A 20,590-nucleotide genomic window follows, 5' to 3' on the forward strand; every position below is an offset into this window, starting at 1 on the left:
ATGATGATAATCGTGACGATGGTATTTGTTAAGCGCTTACTACGTGCCAAGCGCCGGATGGGTGGGGCCAGGGTGCACAGGCTATAAGTCTTGGGGTCTTGGGGGGAGGAGCCAGGGCGAGGGGGGGGTCTTGGTGGGCGGAGTCAGGATAATAATAATAATAATCATGACGATGGTATCTGTCAAGCGCTTACTGTGTGCCAAGCACCGGATGGGCGGGGCCAGGGTGGGCGGGCTCTAAGTGAGCGCGGTCTCGGCGGGAGGCGTCAGGAGGGCGAGGTCGGGGTCAGGGGTCGGGTCGGGGGCTTGGCGGGCGGGAGCGGGGCTGGGCCGCGTGCCGCCGGGCATGCAGTGGTGGCGGAAGGGACGACGCGCGAGGCCGGGGGCCCCGAGCGTCCCGACCGGGACGGCCCCGGCGCTGGGGCCGGCGGTCTTTGCGCCCGACCCCAGCCGGTAGTCATCAGTGACGACGATCATCACCGTAAGGAGGGTGGCGAGCGGGGGCGGGTGTCGGGGCGGGGGCGGACTCACTAGAATTCCAGCGGGCTCACGACCGTCCGGGGCTCCTCGAAGGAGGCGAGGCGGAGCTGCTGGGCGCCGGGGACGGAGAGGACGTCGGCCGGGTCCGGGGACCCGCGGGAGGGATTCTCCCGGAGCCCGGGCCCGGCCCCGCCCGGGCTCCCGCCGCCCTCCTCCTCGCCGCCCCGGGCCTCGTACAGGGTGTTGATGTGCAGCAGCGGGTGCGTGGGGTTGCGGCTCAGCAGGGCGAGGGGCGAGGGCTTGGCCCGGCCTCCCGGCGCGGCGGCGGGGCCCTGGCCGGGGTTGCGGGGGCCGAAGGGTCCGGCCGGAGGGGGGATGGTCCGGACGGGCTCGGCGGGGTAGAGGATCTCCTTGTCCAGCGCCGGGACATCTGGGGAGACAGACAAGACGGACGGCGCGGGAGGCGGTCGCGTTACCGGGTCGGCGGCCGGGTCCGTTCGTTCTTATCGAGCGCTCGCCCCGCGCGGAGCACCGTACCGAGCGCCTGGGAGGGTCTAAACGGACACATTCCCCGCCCGCCGCCCGCCTACAGTCTAGATGTCCGGCCCCTTGAGGCCCCCGGCCCTTCTTGACCTTCGCGGTCAGTGCCCCGGGGGAAAATAGGGATCGATCGATCACGTTCACCGAGCACTTACTGTGGGCAGAGCACTGTCCTAGGCGCTTGGGAGAGTGCAGTGGAACAGAGTCGGTAGTCACGTTCCCCGCCCTCGACCACCTGCTCCACCACTCGTCTGCAGTGGGGCCTCGGGCAAATCAGTTTACTTCCTGTGCCTCGGTTCCCTCATCTGTAAAACGGGGATTAAGACCGCGAGCCCCAGGTGGGACAGGGACGGCGTCCAACCCGATTTAGTCGCGTCCCCCCTCGCGCTCAGTACCGCGCCCGGCACACAGTAAGCGCTTAACAGATACCACGATTATTATTTCCACGCGGGACGGAGCACCGTACCCTGCGCTTAGGACAGTACGGCAGAGCGAGTAGACACAATCCCCGCCCTCGAGGAGTCTACGGTCTACTGTGTGCCAGGCACCGCGCTGAGCAGAAGGGCGGGGACAAGAGAGTTAGTAGGCGACGATCCCCACCCTCGAGGAGCTCACAGTCGAACGGGGGAGATGGACGGTGAAATAAATTACAGGCAGGCGGAGTAATAAAGCCCGTAAGATACGTCGCTTCCGTGGACAGGAGAGACATACTTCCGTCATGTCCGTGAAGCGCTTTGGAATCACCTCAGTGCTTTGGGGATGGCGGTGATGTAAATTCTCACCTGCCTCCCCCTTGCTTTATTCCCCCCGGGCCCCCTCCACGACGCCCTCAGTAACAGCGACGATGGAATCCGTTAAGCGCTTACTATGTGTCAAAACACTGCTCCGAGCGCTGGGGTTGGTACGGGATAATCGGGTCGGACACGGTCCCTGTGCCCCCCCCCCCCGCCGCGGGACCCCCGATCTTCATCCCCGTTTTACAGAGGAGGCGGCCGAGGTCCAGAGAAGTGAAGCGACTCGCCCCAAGGTCACGCGGCAGACAGGTGGCGGAGCCGGGATTGGAACCCGGGTCCTCCAGCGACTAGGCCACGCTGCTGCTCCGGAGGCCGGGGATCAGGTCAGCCAACCCCCGGGGTACTGGTCTCCAAAGGCGCAGCCCAGCGGTCTGCCCAGCGCAGCTGCTCGAAGAGCGGTCTCGATCGATCGATCGTTCGACGGGCCGTCCCCGTCCCTAACCTCGGTTCCCTCCCTCCGGCGAGCCGGGGCCCGGGCCGTCCGTCCGGGGGTCCCGCGCGCCCCTCCGCGGGGGGGGACCCGGGAGAGCGTTTCCGCCGCTCCGGCCCTCCCCCCGGCCCCGGGTACCTTTGGCGGGAGGTGGGGTGAGGGCGCCGGCCCCGCCGCCGGGGTCCAGGAACACGCCCTCCTGGCTCCTGGAGGCGGGCAGGCTGGCCGCCGCGGGCGGGAGGTCCGGCTTGGGCTTCCGGCCGCTCAGGATGTACGGGTGGACGTCCAGGGAGAAGTGGCGCGTGTGCTTCTTCTCCCCGCCGCCCGCCTCGGCCTTGGCGGGGCCGGGCGGGGGCGGGGGCGGGGGCGGGGGCGGCGGGCCGGCCTTGGCGCCCCCGTCGAGCAGCGGGGCGGCCAGCCCGTCGGCCGCTTTCCTCCGGGCGGGCTTGGGCTTCTCGGCCTTGTGGTTCTCCACCTTCATGATGGCCAGCTGCTCCTTGAAGGGCTGGGGCAGCGGGTTGCCCGTCGGGATCCACTTCATCTTCTTGCGGGGCCGCTTGACCACCGGCGGGTCGTGGGCGTCGGGGCCGTCGGCCGGGTCGGCGCTGGGGTCCAGGGTCTGGACGCCGGCGTCGCGCACGGCCGGGGTGGCGTCGTGGTTGGACTGGGCCAGGGCGGCCAGGAGCTGGCGCACCACGTGGTCGTACATGAGGTCGCTCTCGTTGGTGATGAAGTCCAGGCGGTTGAGGGACTTGATGTGGTCGCGGTTCTCGTTGCAGAACATGGCCAGGATGTTGATGTCGCAGAAGGGCGAGCGGGGCCACTGACGCTTGGCCCGGATGCCCACCTTGTGCAGCTTGTCGAAGACGAAGTTGGACTTGCGGAAGATGAACAGGTGGACCAGGTTGGCCAGGATGACGAGGTTGACGCAGCAGAGCAGGACGATGTCCACCCCGGCGATGATGCGCTGCAGCTGCACCGAGGGCAGCTTGCAGTTGACGCGGACGTTGAGCCGCGGGCCGCTGGTCCGGTCCGGGGGCTCCCCCAGGGCGCAGGTGAACTCGTTCTGCTTCTGCGTGGCGTAGTAGGTGCACAGGTAGCTGATGGGCACCACGCTCAGGAAGATGATCAGCAGGTGCCGGGCCAGGTAGAGCTTGGCCAGGAAGTTGCTCCGCCCCCGCCGCTCCAGGTACTTCTCGAACAGGTTCTGCTCGGGGCTCTTCTCCTTCTCCGCGTTCTCGATGATCTCGCGCTTCTCGCGCTCCGTGATGCCCGGCCCCTTGGACTGGATCTGCTTCTCGATCTTGGGCGCCCGGCCCTCGGCCGCCCGGTGGTAACAGTTGTCGATCTCCTGCAGCAGGAAGTTCAGCTCGGACGTCAGGCGGGTGGAGGCCAGGAACTCCCAGCCCAGGGCCGGGACGTACATGATGCCGGCGAAGGCCAGCAGGGCGTAGGGCAGGAACTTGTGCTCGAAGAGCGAGGGCCAGTGGCTGGCGTCCACGTCCGGCAGGGCGTCCCTCAGCTCCGTCCAGCAGTAGCCGCGGGCGTACAGGGCCTGGTCGCGGGTGAAGTTGTGCGGGGTGTAGCAGTAGATGGGTTCCTCTGCGGGACAGAGACAGGGGTCATCGCTGGGGGCGGGGAATGGGTCGGTCACTGGGCGGCGGCGTGCTCTCCCCGGCGCTCGGCACGGCGCTCCGCGCGCGGTGAGGGCCCCGGAGATGCCGGCTGACCCGCCGACCCGCCGCCCCCTCCCCGGACCGGCTCGGGGGGCGGCGACGGGGGGGGGGGGGCGCCGGGGGAGCCGGCCCGGAAGTCCGGAGGATCTGGGTTCTAATCCCGGCCCGGCCACTTGTCTGCCGGGTGACCTCGGGCAAGTCGCTTCGCTTCTCCGGGCCTCGGTGCCCTTGTCTGAAAAATGGGGATTAAGACTGTGAGCCCCGCGGAGAGAGGGGACCGTGTCCAACCCAATTACCTGGTATCTACCCCGGCGCTTAGTACGGTGCCTGGCACCTAGTAAGCGCTTAACAAGCACCACAGTCATCGTTATCATTATTTTTACTTCCAACCCTCTGCGGACCGCAGCACGGGGAGCAGAGGGCCCCGGGACCCTCTCCTTAACGGTCGGGGGCGAAACCGGGCGGGCCGGCCCCGGACGTGCCTCGAGTTCGACCGACGCCCGTCCCGGGGCTGCAGGGTCTCTGATTTTCCCAGAGGGCGGCGGGGGGAGGGAGGGAGAGAAGCCTGTCCGACTCAGCTTCGACGCTGGGAGGTTCTGGGGGTCCCGAGGGTGAACGCGTGTCTCTGAAGCTGCCGTCTGAGGTCCCCGGCCGAGTCGTCCCGGTCAGCCCCCTGCCTCCGGGCAGCGGAGCGACTCTCCCACCGGGGAAAGGGGGTCGGTCTATCCTTTCCTTAATGAGCTCCGGGGATAGAGAGACTCCCCCCCCAGTCACCCCTTGGGTCACTGGTCCCGGTCAGGCGGAAAGTCCTTCCTTGTGTCCCGCCACACTCCCTCCTGCTGCGGTCTCAGTTTCTGTCCTCTCTCTCAAGCCTCGGTGAGAGGAGGAGATCTCCTCCGCCTGCCGCCAGAGCGGAAGCAGGAGGAGAAGCCAGAGGAGGAGGGAGAGGGGGAGGATCCTCAGGGGGTTGAGCGAAAGGAGAAAAAGTCCTGGGTCTAACGGCCCCACCCCGGCCGACCCCCTCGAGCCCCCAGAGGTCAGTGAGCCTGGAAAGCCTTAACGTGCCCCAGTGACCCTCACCTACTTCCCAGCCCCTCCCCTCTTTCCATGTACTTCCCCAAGCCCGCCGCTCCCCAGGAGCCTTCCCAGATTAGCCCGGTCGGTTCCGGGCGCCTCGACCTCTCCATTTCCCGCCTGGTGTGGAAAGTGGGAGCAAATGTTGGCGGCGGTGGTGGTTTCCATCCTCTCCTGCCTCGATAGTTCGGGTCTGCGTGTGTGCGTGCCCTCGGGCTCCGTCCACCCACCACACCGCCCGCGCCCTTTCCTCTTCCCGACGTCCACGTCGGACCGAGCCCTCGTCCGACCCCGTTCGCTCGCCCCCGCCCCGGCGCTCGGCACGGCGCCCGGCACACGGTAAGCGTCGAACGAACGCCACAGTTATTAGCGTTATTATTCCAGGTCCCGGGGTCTGGGCGGGTGGAGCCCCAACTGTAAAAGGTCCGGTGCTTTCCCCGGCCCTCGCCGGGCCCCGCCCGACGCCGCTGCCGCCCGGGGAGAAGGAAGGAGTGAAAATGGTGGACAGAAGCTGGGGCGGGAGGCAATCACGGACGGGCGCGCACACGAGAAGCGGCGTGGCCGGGCGCAGAGAGCGTGGACCTAGGAGTCGGACGACCTGGGTTCTAATCCTGGGCTGCGCGGGCTCGGGCAAGTCGCTTCGCCTCCCCGGGCCTCAGTTCCCTCGTCCGCAAAACGGGGATCCCATAGCCGTTCTCCCTTCTACTCAGACTGTGAAGCTCCACTGTGAACCTCATGGGGGACTTTATCACCTAATATCTACCCCAGCACTTAGTACAGTGCTTGGCATATGGAGTTTAACAAATACCATTATTATTATGCACCACCAGACATGACGTGATCTCAAACATTTACATAGACAGGCACACCACCCCCGCCCCCGGAAACACACGTGCACAGTCACCCATTTTTGTTCAAACGCACCCACGTATCCAGACAAACTTCTCGTGGCCCCCTTCGGCCACGGTTCGACCGCGGGACGCTGTTGGCCGAGCCGCCCGGGACTCCCAGGGTGGCGGGACGGGGGGTGGAGGGTTTCCAGCCCCCACCCCAGCCCGAGGGCGAGAGGAGGAATCGAAACCTCAGGGCCCGCCAACGCCCCGGCTCCTCCGCCGGACTCCCGGCCGCCCCCACCTCGGAGATCCGGGCCGGCACCCGGCGTCCATCCGACCGTCCGTCCACCCAGCTCTGGGCTGGACGTTTCCCAGCCCAGCTGCTCCCCCGCCCCCGTCTCGTCCCGCGTGGGCAAATCGGGGAAGTGACCAGTCCCTCCCCAGTTCCGCTAGCCACGACGTCCGGGGCCGAGGGGAGGGGGTCGAGGGGGGGATGGAGACCCCGGATCCGCCTGGGTCCCGGCCACCTCACGCCCACACGGACTCCCCCGAGCCGGGCTGCCGCGTCCAGTCTCGGCCACGGGTTGTCCCCGGGGGGAGACGGCGACTGGGATGGGTAGGAGACTCGCTCGACGCGACACGACCACGGGTCCCCGAGGCGAAGCCGGCCCCGAGCCCCTCCCGCCACCTGCCGCCCCCCGCCCCCAATCCGGAGGACGAGAAAGGAGACAAAAGGTCTCTGTCCACATCGGTGCCTTTATTCGGTGTCCGCAGCCAGGCCGGTGGAGCCGGCCCAGGGCCCGGCCCTCTTCTCCCTGCGGGGAGGAAGCCCACAACGCCGCGTTACCTCCCGCTCGGCCCGGGCCGAGACCCGGCCGGCCGGGGCGGGACACCCCGCCGGGCTCACCCCCGCCCTCCACCGCCCCCGCGACGAGGGACGGCGGAGGTGTCCTTTCTCCCTGCTACGTTTCCCCCAACGCTTAGCACGCCGCACGGCACCCGGTGGGCGCTCGGTGTGGCCTACTGGAGAGAGTCCGGGCCCGGAAGTCAGAGGACGCGGTTCTAATCCCGCCTCTGCCACGTGTCTGCCGCGTGACCTTGGGCAGGTCACTTTACTCCTCTGGGCCTCAGTGACCTCATCTGTAAATGAGGATTAAGACCGTGAGCCCCGGGTGGGACAGGGACTGGGAACGACCCGATGACCTCGTCTCTACCCCAGTGCTTAGAACAGTGCTCGGCACTTCGTAAACACTTGACGAATACCACAGTTATGATTATTATCATTTCAGCTACTGCCCCGGGGCCGTGAGCTCGGACCCCAGAAAGGGACCGTCCCCGCTGGCCCCCCAGGGAGGGGTGGGGGAGGACCCCCCGGCCTTTCGTTTCCATGCCGCCCTGCCCCGCTTCTCGTCCGGAGCCAGCGGAACCGGCCCCCGGGTCCCGGTCCAGAAATCCCGGCGACCCCTCGCCTCTCCCCACGCTCTCCTTCGGGTAAAATAAAAAAATCTACCTTTCTCGGGGCAGCCGTCCTCCACGTCCTCCACCTCACGGCCAGGGAATCCACGGAGAAGCCGGCTTCTCCCCCGTCCCCGGGACTGAGGAGGGGGCTTTTTCAGGTCCCGTTCCTCTTCCTCGCTGGTCCCCGCTCGCCTGGGCCATAAAATTAAGCAAAATCCCTCGTCGAGTCCATCTGCCAGAGAACGTCCCTCTCGCTCTTGACTTCCCGGCCCAGACAAGCTGTCGATTATCTGTGGCCGGAGGGGGCTTGAGATCGGGCGGATAAATGAATTCCTCGGATAATCCAGAAGCCTCCACTGAACCAGTGGCCTCAAACTCCTGCTGCACAGCCTCGTTGACTGACCGGATTGACTGTCATCTGCAGGAAGTCTCATAGACCGGTTTGAGTTTCACACCTCCGCCACGGCCCTTGACCCCATCTTCCTACTGGCCCCCTTAACGTCATATGCGTCTAACGGTCTTTATATTATCGATCTATTTAATCGCTTTGGGGTTGGGTTTTTTTGGCATTTGGATCCACGCTCCTACTCTTGTTCTCCTCATTCCCCCTTCCCCTTTAAATTATAAACTCTCTGTGGGCAGGGACCATGTCTTGCATTTCTACTGGAATCACAGAGTTGTCCTTGGGTTCAAAAAAGACACCTCGGTTGTGTTTTCCCAAGTCCCCATTGACAGTGCCGGGAGCACAGTGGAGGAGCTAGTTTGGTGCTCCGCAGGCAACGGTGTCCAGTACAGTTTTCTGCACTAGGTGTTTAATACAGTGCTCTCCCCACAGCGGGCACTGAATGAATGCCATTAATGAGGGTGAAGATGCGGAGCACTGTACCGAGCGCATACTTTTCATCATTATCAGCGTCGATAGTATTTACCGAGTGCGGGACACCGTACTAAACGCTTAAAATTTAATGAACCCAATCCCCGCCCTCAGGGATTTACAGTTTAGCAGGGGCGAAGACAGACACTTAATGACAGAGAAGGGAACCATAGAATATATACGAGGTACGAACATAAGGGAGTTAGGCAGTGTGGTAATTTTGGTGGCCCAGGGGTGTTCAGTACAGTGCTCTGCACCTTCTAGGTCCTCAATAGATGCTACTAAGGATGGTGATGATCTTTTTGATGGTATCTGTTAAGCACTTACTCTGTGCCAGGCACTGTCCTAAGCCCCGGGGTGGACACGAGCAAATCAGGTTGGACACAGTCCCTGTCCCACACGGGGCTCACTGCCTTAATCCCCGTTTTACAGATGAGGTGACTGAGGCACAAATGAAGTGAAGTGACTGCCTCGAGGTCAGACAGCAGACAAATCACGGAGGAGGGATTCGAACCCAGGTCCTTCTGACTCCATGTGGCCCTGGATAACCGAGAGTTGGCTGAACCCGGTTTGGCATGCTGCTAGCCCGCCCTGCCCCTGTCCCGCCATCTGTGTGTCTGTTTATTGTTATATCGGACTCTCCCAAGCGCTTAGTATAGTGCTCCGCACACAATAAACGTTCAATAAATACGACCGACTTGACTGACTGACTGACTGTGTCCTGCACCATCTCTGTCGGGAGCCCTCGGGTCCTCGGGGAATCGGCCAGAGAAGGCAGTACTCTCCTACTACATCCCAGCCCGCACTCTTCACTCCTCTAATGTCAACCTTCTCGCTGTACCTCCATCTCCTCTATCTCTCCGCCGACCCCGTGCCCACGTCCCGCCTCTGGCCTGGAACTCCCTCCCTCCTCAAATTCGACGATTACTCTCCTGTCCCCACCTTCAAAGCCTCACTGAAGGCAGATCTCCCCTAAGAAGCCTTCCCTGACTGCGCCCTCCTTTCCTCTTCTCCCCCTCCCTTCTGCGTCGCCCTGACTCGCTCCCTTTATTCATCCCCCCCGCTCCGAGGCCCACAGCACTTAGGTCCCTAACTGTCATTTATTCATTTCTATTAACGTCTGCCTCCTCCTTTAGACCGTAAGCTCGCCGTGGGCAGGGACCGTATCTGTTTATTGCTGCATTGTACTCTCCCAAGCGCTCAGTACGGTGCTCCGCACATAGTAAGCGCTCGATAAATACGATTGAATAGTGAATGAGTGGTTGGGCCTGAGGAATTCGCGAAAAAACAAAGCCCCGCAGGGCAAGGCGACTCACCAGGGTCCCCAGACGGGGGTCCGGGCTCTCCCTTCCTCTTGGCCTGACGCTGGACGCCGTCTTGGGAGCCCGCCCGCGGTCCAGCGGGTGCGGAGGTCAGGGAGAAAGAATCCGGCCACTCACGAGGCTCCAGCTTCTACACCCTCCCACTCCCCGGGAGTGATAGACCCTGGGGTTGACCCTCTTCCCCAGAGAGAGAGAAGCCGTGTGCGAGGCAAGAGAGCTCACAGGAAAGAGCCCTGGCCTGGGAGGCGGAAGACCTGGGTTCCGGTCTCACCTCTTCCTGATACTCTCAGGGACCTCTCTGAAATCAGTGACCATCTCTGGGCCTCGTTTCTCCCATCTGTAAAATGGGTAGAATCATCGGGGGAGTCTGGAAGGTGTTTTGAACCCCCGGGGGACGGCGGTTACCTCTTCTTTATCGGTGCCGAAGAGGGGAGAAGAGGCTCCCGGCCAATGACGTGGGCCAGGCCGGACTCCAGAGAGAGCCACCTCCGTGGCCCGCGGGGGTTGTGGCCAACGGCGGCTTCAGAGGAGAGGCAGGCTGGCAGCCGAGGGGGCCAGGGCCAAACCCCGGGAATCCGCACGGCAGGGAATCCAGGAGTGGACAACCGAGAGCCGAGGGGTGCCCACCAACTCCGGGTGCTCCGATGACCGCTTCTGCTCCGGGCCGGACTCGTTGCCGGATCGGGGACCGGGACGCAGCGGTCAGGGGAAGACCGAGCTCTGCCCACTGGGGACCCCAGCAAGCGGGGGGGTGCGGGGAGCCCGGAGCCACCGTCGGCCCCGCCCTGGCCGAGACACCCCCTGTAACCCAGACAGCATTGGGGGCCGGGGCCGGACGGGATCGGGCCCGGCCGGGACTGGGCTGGGCCGGCTGGGCGGGGCAGGGCTGGGGGACTGGGCCGAGGTGGGGCGGGACTGGGCCGGAGGCTGAGGCGGAGCTAAAACGCAGACCTTCAACATCCTCCCAAGCTTCAACCTGAAACTTCCCGCAGACCACAGCTCTCCTCATCTTCAAAGTCCTCCTAAAAATCCCTCCTCCTCCACGAAACCTTCCCCGATTAATACACAAAACACCAACATTAGAACTTGGCACTTATTTTATTCCCAAAGCGTGTGTTTCGCCGTTGCTTATCTGTTCACCCCGATGGATCTGTCCTACTTATTAGACCTCTGTTCCTCCTCCTGCTTTTACCATTTGTAAATAATTTTTCTGACTGCTCCCTTCGATTTTGATCAAACTTGCTTTTCCCCTTTGAGATCGGAAACCCCTCGAGATCGGGGAACCTGTATCGACGTTGTACTCGCCCAAACAATTAGTACAGCACTTTGCGCTCGGTAGGCACTCAATATAATACCGCTGATCGATCGATCGATCGATCGAAGTTCACCTGTCCCATCTCCTGTCTCCGTCTCCTTGCTCATTCCCTCCCCTGGTCTAAAACTCCCTCCCCTTTCAAATCCAACAGACCGTGCCTCTCCCCATCTCCAAATCCCTTCTGAAGTCTCACCTCCTCCGGGAATCCTGCCTTGATTAATGTAAACTCTCCACAGTTTATATCCCCCATCTGCCACGTCACCCCTTCTGAACCACCTAAGCGCTTACGAAGCAGCGTGCCCTCGTGAAGAGAGCACGGGCTCGGGAGTCGGAAGGTCCGGGTTCTAATCTCGGCTCCACCACTTCCCTACCGTGTGACCTTGGGCAAATCACTTCGCCTCCCTGGGCCTCAGTTCCCTCATCTGCAAAATGGGGATTCAGTTCCGGTTTTCCCTCTCAGACCGTGAGCCCCATGTGGGACCCGGTTATCTCATATCTTCCCCCGACTTAGTACTACCACTATTGATAACAATAATTATTATTAATAATCAGAATAATAATGCATATCCTACAGATCCTTGTACCCTAACTCACATGCATAATCCCCTTTTTACTTCTTTCTCTCTGAAATGTAATTTAGTATGTGTTTTCCCGGCTAGATTACAGACTCTTTGAGGGCAGGGATCCTGTCTACTAACTCTATTGGACCCTCCCGAACGTTTAGTACAGTGCTCTGTGCGTAGCAGGAGCTGAATAACTGTTTCACGGTGATGGATTGATATCGAGTGCAGAGGACTGTGCTAAGCGCCTGGGAGGGTACAATACTATGGCGTCGGTAGTGACGATCCCTGCCCGTGGGGAGTTTACAGTTTAGATGGATTACATTCTGCCTGGGCAGCCCCGAGAACACCTCACTCACCCTTGCCGCTAAGTTGGGCAGGGATCGTCTCTGTTGCCGAATTGTCCATTCCAAGCGCTCAGTCCAGTGCTCCGCACACAGTAAGCGCTCAATAAATACGACTGAATTAATGAAGTGAGCCGGGTCAGAAAAAGTGCTCTCCCTTAAGCCCCCCTCTGCCAGCTGAGGCATGACGAGACAGTAATAATAATAATAATAATTGTAATTGTTAGGGGCTTAACTACGTGCCAGACCCTGTTCTAAGCACTGGGGTGGATCCAAGCAGATCGGGCTGGACACAGTCCCTGTCCCACCTGGGGCTCACAATCTTAATCCCCATTTTACAGATGAGGTCACTGAGAGAAAAGAAGTGATTTGCACAGGGTCACGTAGCAGGCACGGGGCCGGGAATAGAACCCAGATCCTTCTGACCCCCAGGCCCAGGCCTAGCTGTGAGTCTGACCCCAACGTTCCCCCCGGGGGCATGCTCCCCTGCATAGGAGCCCCCAGGGTCCCTGTGCTGGACACTCCCGGGGCGGGGGGGGGGGGGGGGGGGGGGGAGGGGAGGGGAGGGATCACAGCCCCAGTCTCCACAGGGGAGCTCAATCCCCTTCCCCATATCTACCCGCTCGGGACCTAGTGGACCAAAGGGAGACGGGAGCGATGCGGCAGGAGGGCACTGGGGCTGCCGGCCAGGAGACGCCCCCAGCCCCACCGGAGGGTTTACGACCTGCCCCCCTTTAGGGGGGCACCTGCCCTCTCTCCAGGCCGCCACGCCTCAGCGACCGGGCCACTGCCCCCTCCCCTGACAGCATCCCCACCCCCCCCCGCAACGCCAACAGACAGCCCGTGCACCCGCGGGCCCGGCCAGCCGACTGAGCCCTCAAGAAGCACGATCGGTCGGCCGATCGACTGACCGAAACCGAGACAAACGGTCGGACGGAGAGAGAACGAAAAACCGGAGAAGGGAAAACTCTGGCAAACTCCCAGCCGATATAGCCCAGGTGGCCCAAAGCAAATCTAAATGGCAAAAGGCTCCCTGGGGGCTCGGGCGGGCACCGCCCACAGATGGCAGGGCATTTAGTTGGCTTCCGACAGCTCTCTGGCACCTGTGGCCGGGGCCGAGTTTTAACTGCTGTCCCCCGGATGGGCCGTGGCCCAGGGCGGCTGGATTCAGGCTTCCAAGGCGGCCCCCGTGGCCCGTTTTTTTTTTTTATGGTATTTGTTAAGCGCTTACTATGTGCCAGGCACTGAAGTAAGCGCTGGCGTGGATACAAGCAAATCGGGTTGGACACGGTCCCCGTCCCACGTGGGGCTCACGGTCTCCATCCCCATAGAGAGGTAAAGTGACTTGTCCGAGGTCACACGGCGGACACATGTCCCCGGATAGCCCGACCTCAATATTAGGGATCGTTAATAGAGCCTGGATTGCTGAATACTTGTTTCTGTAGATCAGACCACAGAAGGGGTCATGACCTAGAGGAAAGAGCACGGGGTTGGGAGGTCGGACACCTGGGTTCCGGTCCCTGCTCTGCCGTCGGCCTGCTGGGCAGCTTCATGCGAGTGGCTGTGATTTGACTTTGAACTCTGCTTAGGAAAAGGACTGTGATCACCTATGTTATCCTGCATCTACCAGGGTTTAACATATAGTAAGCGCTTAACAAATAAAGAGTGTCATTGTCATGTTTTGCCTGAGGAAAAAGCGTTTTGGAGGAAAAAAAATCTTCAGTAGAAATTTTCATTTTTGGCCCAAGCCTGAATCTGCCAGGAAAAGGACCTTTGGCATTCTTGCCTGGTAATAATGATGTTATTTGTTATTAATAATAATAATAGTGATGGTATTTGTTAAGCACTTACTATGTGTCAAGCACTAAGTTCTAAGCGCCGGAGTAGATACAAGGTAATCAGGTTGTCCCACGTGGAACTCACAGTCTTAATCCCCATCTTAATTTACAGATGAGGGAACTGAGGCACAGGGAAGTGAAGTGACCTGCCCAAGGTTACACAGCAGACAAGTGGGGGAGCCGGGATGAGAACCCACGTCCTCTGACTCCCAAGCTCGTGCTTTTTCCACTAAGCCATGCTGCTTCTCAGTTAAGTGTTTACTCTGTATGCCAAGCACTGTTCCAAACTCTGGGGTAGATGATAATAATAATAATAATAATAATAATAATAATAATAATGATTGCGGTACTTGTTAAGCCCTATGTGGCAGGCACCATTCTAAGTCCTGGAGTCGATACAAGGTAATCAGGTTGGACACAGTCCTTGTCCCACGTGGGGCTGACAATCTTAACCCTCATTTTATAGACGAGGTAACCGAGGCTCAGAGAAGTGAAGTGACTTGCCCAAGGCCACACCCAGCAGACACGTGATAGAGTCGGGATTGGAAACCACGTCCTGCGACTCCCGGGTCCGTGCTCTCTCCACTAGACCAACCTGCCTCGTCGAGATAGAAGATAATCAGGTTGGACCCGCTTTCCGTTCCATAAGGGGCTCGCAGCCCAAGCGAGAAGGGGAACGGGTATCGAAGCCCCATTCTTCAGACGAGGAGACCGAGGCGCAGAGAAACGAAGTGGTTTACGCGGCCGATAAGCGGCGGGGATGGGGTTAGAACCCGGGTCCTCTGATTTCCAGGTCGGTGCTCTTTCCACTAGGTCCCGCTGCCTGGTCTGAATTCAACCCGGCCCCCTCCAGCCCTCCAGAGCGGACTTCTGACTCCAAACTCTGCTTCCCCGCGTCGTTCTCGTCCTTCGGCGGTGTCAGAAAACGGTCCCGGTCCCTGGGGTCTCTGTCCAGTCGACGAGACTCCGGGGCCAGAAGTCCGGGAGGACAGGGCAGTGAAATGACCGCCGTGGGCCCATTTCTCTAGGGTCCAAAGCCCCAGTCCACTCGGTCTCAGCTGTCCCTGGCTCCTAGAGACACAGGTCGGACCCCCGACCCTGCCCCACCCGGGGAAGTGCTAGAGGGTCCCGTCTCAGCGACCTCTCCCCCTTCCCATCGATCCTTTCCCAAAACCAGGGAACTCTCTCTGTCGGCAGAGGACCTCGGAGCAGGCCAGGGACGGAATGAAACTGACATTTCCACGGTGCGGAACTGGGGAATGGGATCCAGGAATGGGATCTCCTGCCGAAACCTCCCCGTCGCAAAGCTCCAAAGTGCAATTTACACGAGAGGATCGTGGACTGGAGTCCCCAACCCCTCGGACTACCTAGCTGTTGTACTGCACTCTCCCAAGGGCTCAGTACACTGCTCTGCACCCAGTAAGCGCTCAATAAATACGACCGACTGATCGATTCCGGTGCCTCGTCTGTCTCTGCGTCGGTCGTGTCTGGTCTCCGGCACCACGCTGCTCTCTCCGCAATGGCGGAGACCAGTTCTTGGCCCGCTGGCCCCACCGGGGAACCCTCGACAGCATTCACGTGTGTGTGTACGTGTCCCTGCCTCCCCCCATCGTGCTGCCCACCCCCCATCGATGTTTTTTATTGAGCACTTACTGTGTGCAGAGCACTTACTAAGCACTGGCGAGAGGGCAATACAACAGAGTTGGTAGGGACCGGGTTTCTCCTCTCTCTGTCTCTACCACAGCACCCTGGAAGGTGGACTTGCGTGTTTTTGTAAGCGTGTGTCCGTGTGCGTGTTTGAGGTCAGACCCGTCGGGCTATCAGCCCTTTGGGAGCAGAGCCTTTATCTTCTCCTTCCTCCGTGTCCTTCCCCCCACGCCTGGGTTATCTCCACGGCAGGGACTCGGGGCAGACCCCGGAAGAACTCACGCTCTCCGTTTAGATTGGTGGTACTTCTTCGTCAACGGCATTTATCGAGCAGAGGAGGCTGTGCTGGGCGCCTGGGCACATACACGGGTAATGAAGACGTAATTTCTACCCTCAGAATGAAGCCACGGGGCAAATATCTAACTTGGTAACGTTAGAGATTTCTGCCTCTCTTAGTTTTTTTTTCCCGAATAAGGCGTTTTGGAGAAGTTGTTCATTCTAACGCTCATCCCGGGGAAGATACCGTCAGCTCTCGATTATCCACGCGAGTAGACGGGGGCAAGCGGAGAAGACCCAGAGCAACGGACAGCACCGAACGGCCAAGTTTGGTGGCGGGCCCCGGGCCCCAGGCGAGCAGGAGAGGGAGGTGGAGGTGCCGAACGGGCCAACGCCGAGGAACGCAGAACCCGGATCATCAGGCGTGGATGAACCGTGGCCTGGGGCTTATCCCGGGGAATCCGGTCCCGGAAAAACCAGGAGCTTTTCGGGGAAGGTCAGCGGCGATTATCGAGTCCTCCGCCGGCGGCTATCCGAGGGGTGGGTTCCCACCTTCCCACCTCGGTCGGAAGCGGGACGGTCGACCCACGGGACGGACGGTAGCCGGGGGCGAAGGGGTTGGGCGGCCCAGACCGGCGGTCGGTACCGCGCTCGGTAGAGCGGTCCGCCCGCGGTAGAGGCCGCGCAGATACCCCGGGCCGACCGACCGTCTGGTTGGCGGGCTCCGCTCGGCTCCGGTCGCCCCCGCGACCGGTCTCTCCGACTCGCGCCCGGCGACGGTGCCATGGCGACGGCACGGGGCATGTCACTACCCTCCCCAGACGCCGGGTCGCCCGGAAAGACTCGCGTTGGGCCTCCGGAGCGCTCTTCCCGCTCTCCGTTTTTTCCGGTCCCTCCGCCCCTCCCCGTCTGCTCTCTGCAGCTACCCGGACCCCTCCGACTCGAGAGGCGCCTCGGGTCCAGGCCGGACGGCTCGGCGTCCTTTCCCTCCGCCCGCCCACGCCCCATCCGGAGGGAGTCCGCCCCCCCACCCCCGTCCCCCAGGGCCCCCCGGATCCGGGGGATGGTCCCGGCCGCGTTCCCCCATCCCGGCGGGGCAGATCGGGGTGGGGGAAGCGGTCCCGGGGTGGCGGGCCCGACCCGGGGGGCCCTCGGAGGGGAGGCGGAGGGTCCTCGACGCTCCATCGGAAGCATCGCCGGACGATCGATGACACGAAGCGACATCGAAAAGAGGGCCCGGCCCCCATCTAGCCGGACGGGGAAGGGGATGAGGGGGTAGGGAGATATAGGGAGACGGGGAAGGGTGACGGGGAGGAGGAGGACGGGGGCGAGGCGGCCCCCGGGCCCGGCTCCCGGTCCTTACCGGCGAAGTTCTTGGTGAAGACGAGGGTGACGAGCAGGATGGGGACGAGGACGGTGCCGATGGTGACCACGCGGTCGAAGGGCAGCTCTAGCTTGAGTTGCAGCAGCAGGGCGGCCAGCGAGCCGGCCTTCTCGTCCTGCGGGCCCGGCAGGATCAGCTCCCGCAGCTTCTCGCCGGCCAGCAGCGCCGTGGCCATGTCCGGGTGCTGGTCCACGATGTGCTGCATCGGCCGCGGGGGGCCACCCTCCGCCCGCACCCGGGACCCCCCGCCGCCCGGGGGACCGGGACCGGGAGCCGGAGCGGGAGGAGGACCGCCGGGGACGATCACCGGGAGGAGGAGGAGGGGGAGGAGGGGGAGGGGGGGAGGAAGGGATGCGGAGGGGGAGGGGGGGAAGGAGGAGGGAGGGAGGCGAGGGGGGAGGAGGAGGAGGAGGAGGAGGAGGAGGGAAGGCAGAGAGGGAGGAGGACGACGGGGAGGGGGAGGATGAAGTGGAGAGAAGGCAGAGGGGGAGGGGGAGGGGGAGGAAGAGGAGGAGGGAAGGCGGGGGGGGAGGGGGAGGATGAAGAGGAGAGGAGGCGGAGAGGGAGGGGGACGGGGAGGGAGAGGAGGAGGAGGAGGAGGAGGAGGAGGAGGAGGAGGAGGAGGAGGGATCCCGCGGAGGCGACCAGCTGGGCCGGGGGCCGGGGGGGGGGGGGAGGGGAGGAGGGAGGCCGGGGGTCAGGGGTCGGGGGTCTGCAGCCGCACCCCAGACGCGCTCCAGGAGCTCCTCTGGGCAGACCCGGCGCCCCCGGCCCCCCGAGCCCCCAGATCCCCCGGCCCCCCCGGTCCCCCCAGCCAGGGGCTGTGGACGATGCAACTGGCGGTGCCCCCCGCCCCCCATGACTCTGCAAATCCCCAAGGGAGGATGGAGGTAAGGGCCGGGCCTTCCCCCCCCCCCCCCCCCCCCGGACACACACAGACACACACACAAACACACACACACCCTCCCCCCCCCCCCAGGGGGGATGGACCAGGGACAGATGGGGAGGGGCATAATAACACTGATGATGTTTGTTAAGCGCTTACTACCTTCATTCATTCGATCGTATTCATTGAGCGTTTACTATGTGCAGAACACTGTACTAAGCGCTTGGGATGGCCAATTCGGCGAGAGAGAGACAATCCCTGCCCGACGGCGGGTTCTCACTACCTGCCGAGCACCGCTCTGAGCGGTCATCGGCTGGTCCCACGTGGGGCTCGCGGCCTTCATCCCCGTTTGACGGATGAGGGAACTGAGGCCCAGAGAAGTGAAGCCACTCGCCCAGAGTCACGCAGCCGGCAAGCGGCGGAGCAGGGATTAGAACCCACGGCCTCTGGTTCCCGAGCCCGGGCTCTTGCCCCGAGCCACGCTGCTTCGTGGATAATAATGTTGGTATTTGTTAAGCGCTTACTATGTGCAGAGCACTGTTCTAAGCGCTGGGGTAGACACAGGGTCATCGGGTCGTCCCACGTGGGGCTCACAGTCTTCATCCCCATTTTCCAGATGAGGGAACTGAGGCCCAGAGAAGTGAAGTGACTCGCCCACGGTCACGCAGCCGACAAGTGGCAGAGCTGGGATTCGAACTCATGAGCCCTGACTCCAAAGCCCGTGCTCTTTCCACTGCGCCACGCTGTGGATGGGGTGGCACGTGGGGATTGGGGGCTTGGGGGGCTGCGTTCGCTCCGCCTGACATCCGGTGGGCGAGGTTGGGGTGCGGGAGAGAGGGGACATCTCGGGAAACCTGGGCCTCGGTTCCCTCGTCTGTAAAATGGGGACTGTGACCGTGAGCCCCACGTGGGACGGGGCCTGGGCCCGACTCGATTTGCTGGTATCCGCCCCAGTGCTTAGTACGGTGCCCGGCACACGGTAAGCGCCTAACGAGAGAAGCAGCGAGGCTTAGTGGGACGAGCCCGGGCTCGGGAGTCATAGGTCGTGGGTTCTAATCCCGGCTCCGCCGCTTGCCGGCTGCGTGACTCTGGGCGAGTCGCTTCACTTCTCTGGGCCTCAGTTCCCTCATCCGTCAAACGGGGATGAGGGCCGCGAGCCCCACGTGGGACCAGCCGATGACCTCGGACCCACCCCAGCGCTCAGAGCGGTGCTCGGCAGGTAGTGCGAGCCCGTCGTCGGGCAGGGATGTCTCTCTCTCTGGCCGAATTGTCCGTCCCAAGCGCTTAGTACGGTGCTCTGCACTTAGTAAGCGCTCAATAGATACGATTGAATGAATGAAGGTGACCACTTGTCACCACTATGTGACTGTGGGCAAGTCACTTCACTTCTCTGGGCCTCAGTTCCCTTATCTGTAAAATGGGGATTAAGACTATGAGCCCCACATGGATCAGTGCTCTCCTCAGGTCCTTAATCCCTGGTTCTCGACTATGGACGGGGGACATGATAATAATAATAATAATAACGACAATAATCATCATTCATTCATTCATTCAGTTGAATTTACTGAGCACTTGTTGTGTGCAGAGCACTGTACTAAGCACTTGGAAAGTACAATTCAGCAGTGATGGTATTTTTTAAGTGCTTACTATGCGTCAAGCACTGGGGTAGATACAGGCTAATCGGGTTGGAAACAGTCCCTGTCCCATATGGGGTTCACAGTCTCAATCTCCATTTTACAGATGAGGGAACTGAGGCACAGAGAAGTGACTTGCCCAGGGTCACACAGCAGACAAGCGGTGGAGCCGGACAATTCTGGGTCTGAGTCCCGATGGACCTTCAAACATGATCAGATTGGACCCAGTCCCTGGCCCACACAGGGCTCCTGGGCTGAAAAGTTGCAGCGTGGCTCAGTGGAAAGAACCCGGGCTTGGGAGTCAGAGATCATGGGTTCTAATCCCGACTCCGCCGCTTGTCAGCTGTGTGACCTCGGGCAAATCGCTTCACTTCTCTGTGCCTCAGTGACCTCATCTGGAAAATGGGGCTTGAGACTGTGAGCCCCACGTGGGACAATCTGATGACCTTGTATTTACTCCAGTGCTTAGAACAGTGCTTGGCACATAGTAAGTGCTTTAACAAATACCATAATTATTATGCTTGTTGTTATTAATTTAGGCTTCTCCTGTGAGCAGAACACTGACTTGTGAGCAGAGCGCTGTTTTGAGCATTTGTTTTTGAGTGGGCACTGTTTTATTATGGTGTTTGTTAAGCGATTACTGTGCACTGGGGCGGATTCAAGCTAATCAAGTTGGGCAAAGGCCCCGGCCCGCATGGGGCTCGCAGCCTTAATCCTCATTTTACACATGAGGGAACTGAAGCACAGAGAAGGTAAGGGACTTGTCCAAGGTCACGCAGAAGACAAGTGGCAGAACCGGGATTAGAATCCAGTTCCTTCTGACTCCCAGGCCTGTGCTCTATCCACTAGGCCAGGCTGCTCACAGCGCTCCGTAGTAGAGCACCGTTCTGAGCTTTTTTCCGTGAGCAGAGCACTATATTGAGCATTTTCCATGAGCAGAACATCGTCCTGCATTTTCTGTGAGCAGGGCGCTGTACTGAGCATTTTCTGTGAGCACAGCAGTGTTCCGAACATTTCCCGCGAGTCTCGGGATGTGCCGAACGCCTAATGTACGTAGAACAGAGTTCCGCACAGTGGGAAGCAGCGTGGCCTAGTGGAAGGAACTGGGGCTTGGGAGTCAGAGGACCTGGGTTCTAATCCTGGCTCCTCCACTTATAAGCTGTGTGACTTTGGGCAAGGCATTTGACTTCTCTGGGCCTCAGTGACCTCATCGGTAAAAGGGGGA

The 20,590-nt window shown here is 61.4% G+C and overlaps 1 protein-coding gene and 1 long non-coding RNA gene across 2 annotated transcripts; both read right to left on the bottom strand.

Moving 5' to 3' along the window:
• Window positions 1-210: 210 nt before the first annotated feature.
• Window positions 211-17,115, bottom strand: PANX2 (pannexin 2). Its single transcript, XM_029079540.1, has 3 exons — window positions 16,825-17,115; window positions 2,383-3,846; window positions 211-910 (listed from the first exon to the last, which is right to left on the bottom strand). Exons 1-3 carry the CDS (start codon window positions 17,048-17,050, stop codon window positions 531-533), a joined length of 2,070 nt encoding a protein of 689 aa, XP_028935373.1. The 5' UTR covers window positions 17,051-17,115; the 3' UTR covers window positions 211-530.
• LOC120638821 lies at window positions 6,564-10,264 on the bottom strand. The gene is made up of 3 exons (XR_005660800.1): window positions 9,476-10,264; window positions 7,338-7,477; window positions 6,564-6,642 (listed from the first exon to the last, which is right to left on the bottom strand). It is a non-coding gene; the product is annotated as an uncharacterized LOC120638821 (long non-coding RNA).
• Window positions 17,116-20,590: the final 3,475 nt, after the last annotated feature.

This window comes from Ornithorhynchus anatinus, chromosome 14 (assembly GCF_004115215.2).
Source record: "Ornithorhynchus anatinus isolate Pmale09 chromosome 14, mOrnAna1.pri.v4, whole genome shotgun sequence".
Lineage (NCBI taxonomy): Eukaryota > Metazoa > Chordata > Mammalia > Monotremata > Ornithorhynchidae > Ornithorhynchus > Ornithorhynchus anatinus.

Coding starts and splice junctions, on each gene's coding strand:
- PANX2 (XM_029079540.1), bottom strand. CDS start 17,050: ATGCAGCACATCGTGGACCAGCACCCGGACATGGCCACGGCGCTGCTG. Junction 3,847..16,824: donor CTTCACCAAGAACTTCGCCG/GTAAGGACCGGG, acceptor TCTGTCCCGCAG/AGGAACCCATCTACTGCTAC. Junction 911..2,382: donor CACCCCACCTCCCGCCAAAG/GTACCCGGGGCC, acceptor CTGTCTCCCCAG/ATGTCCCGGCGCTGGACAAG.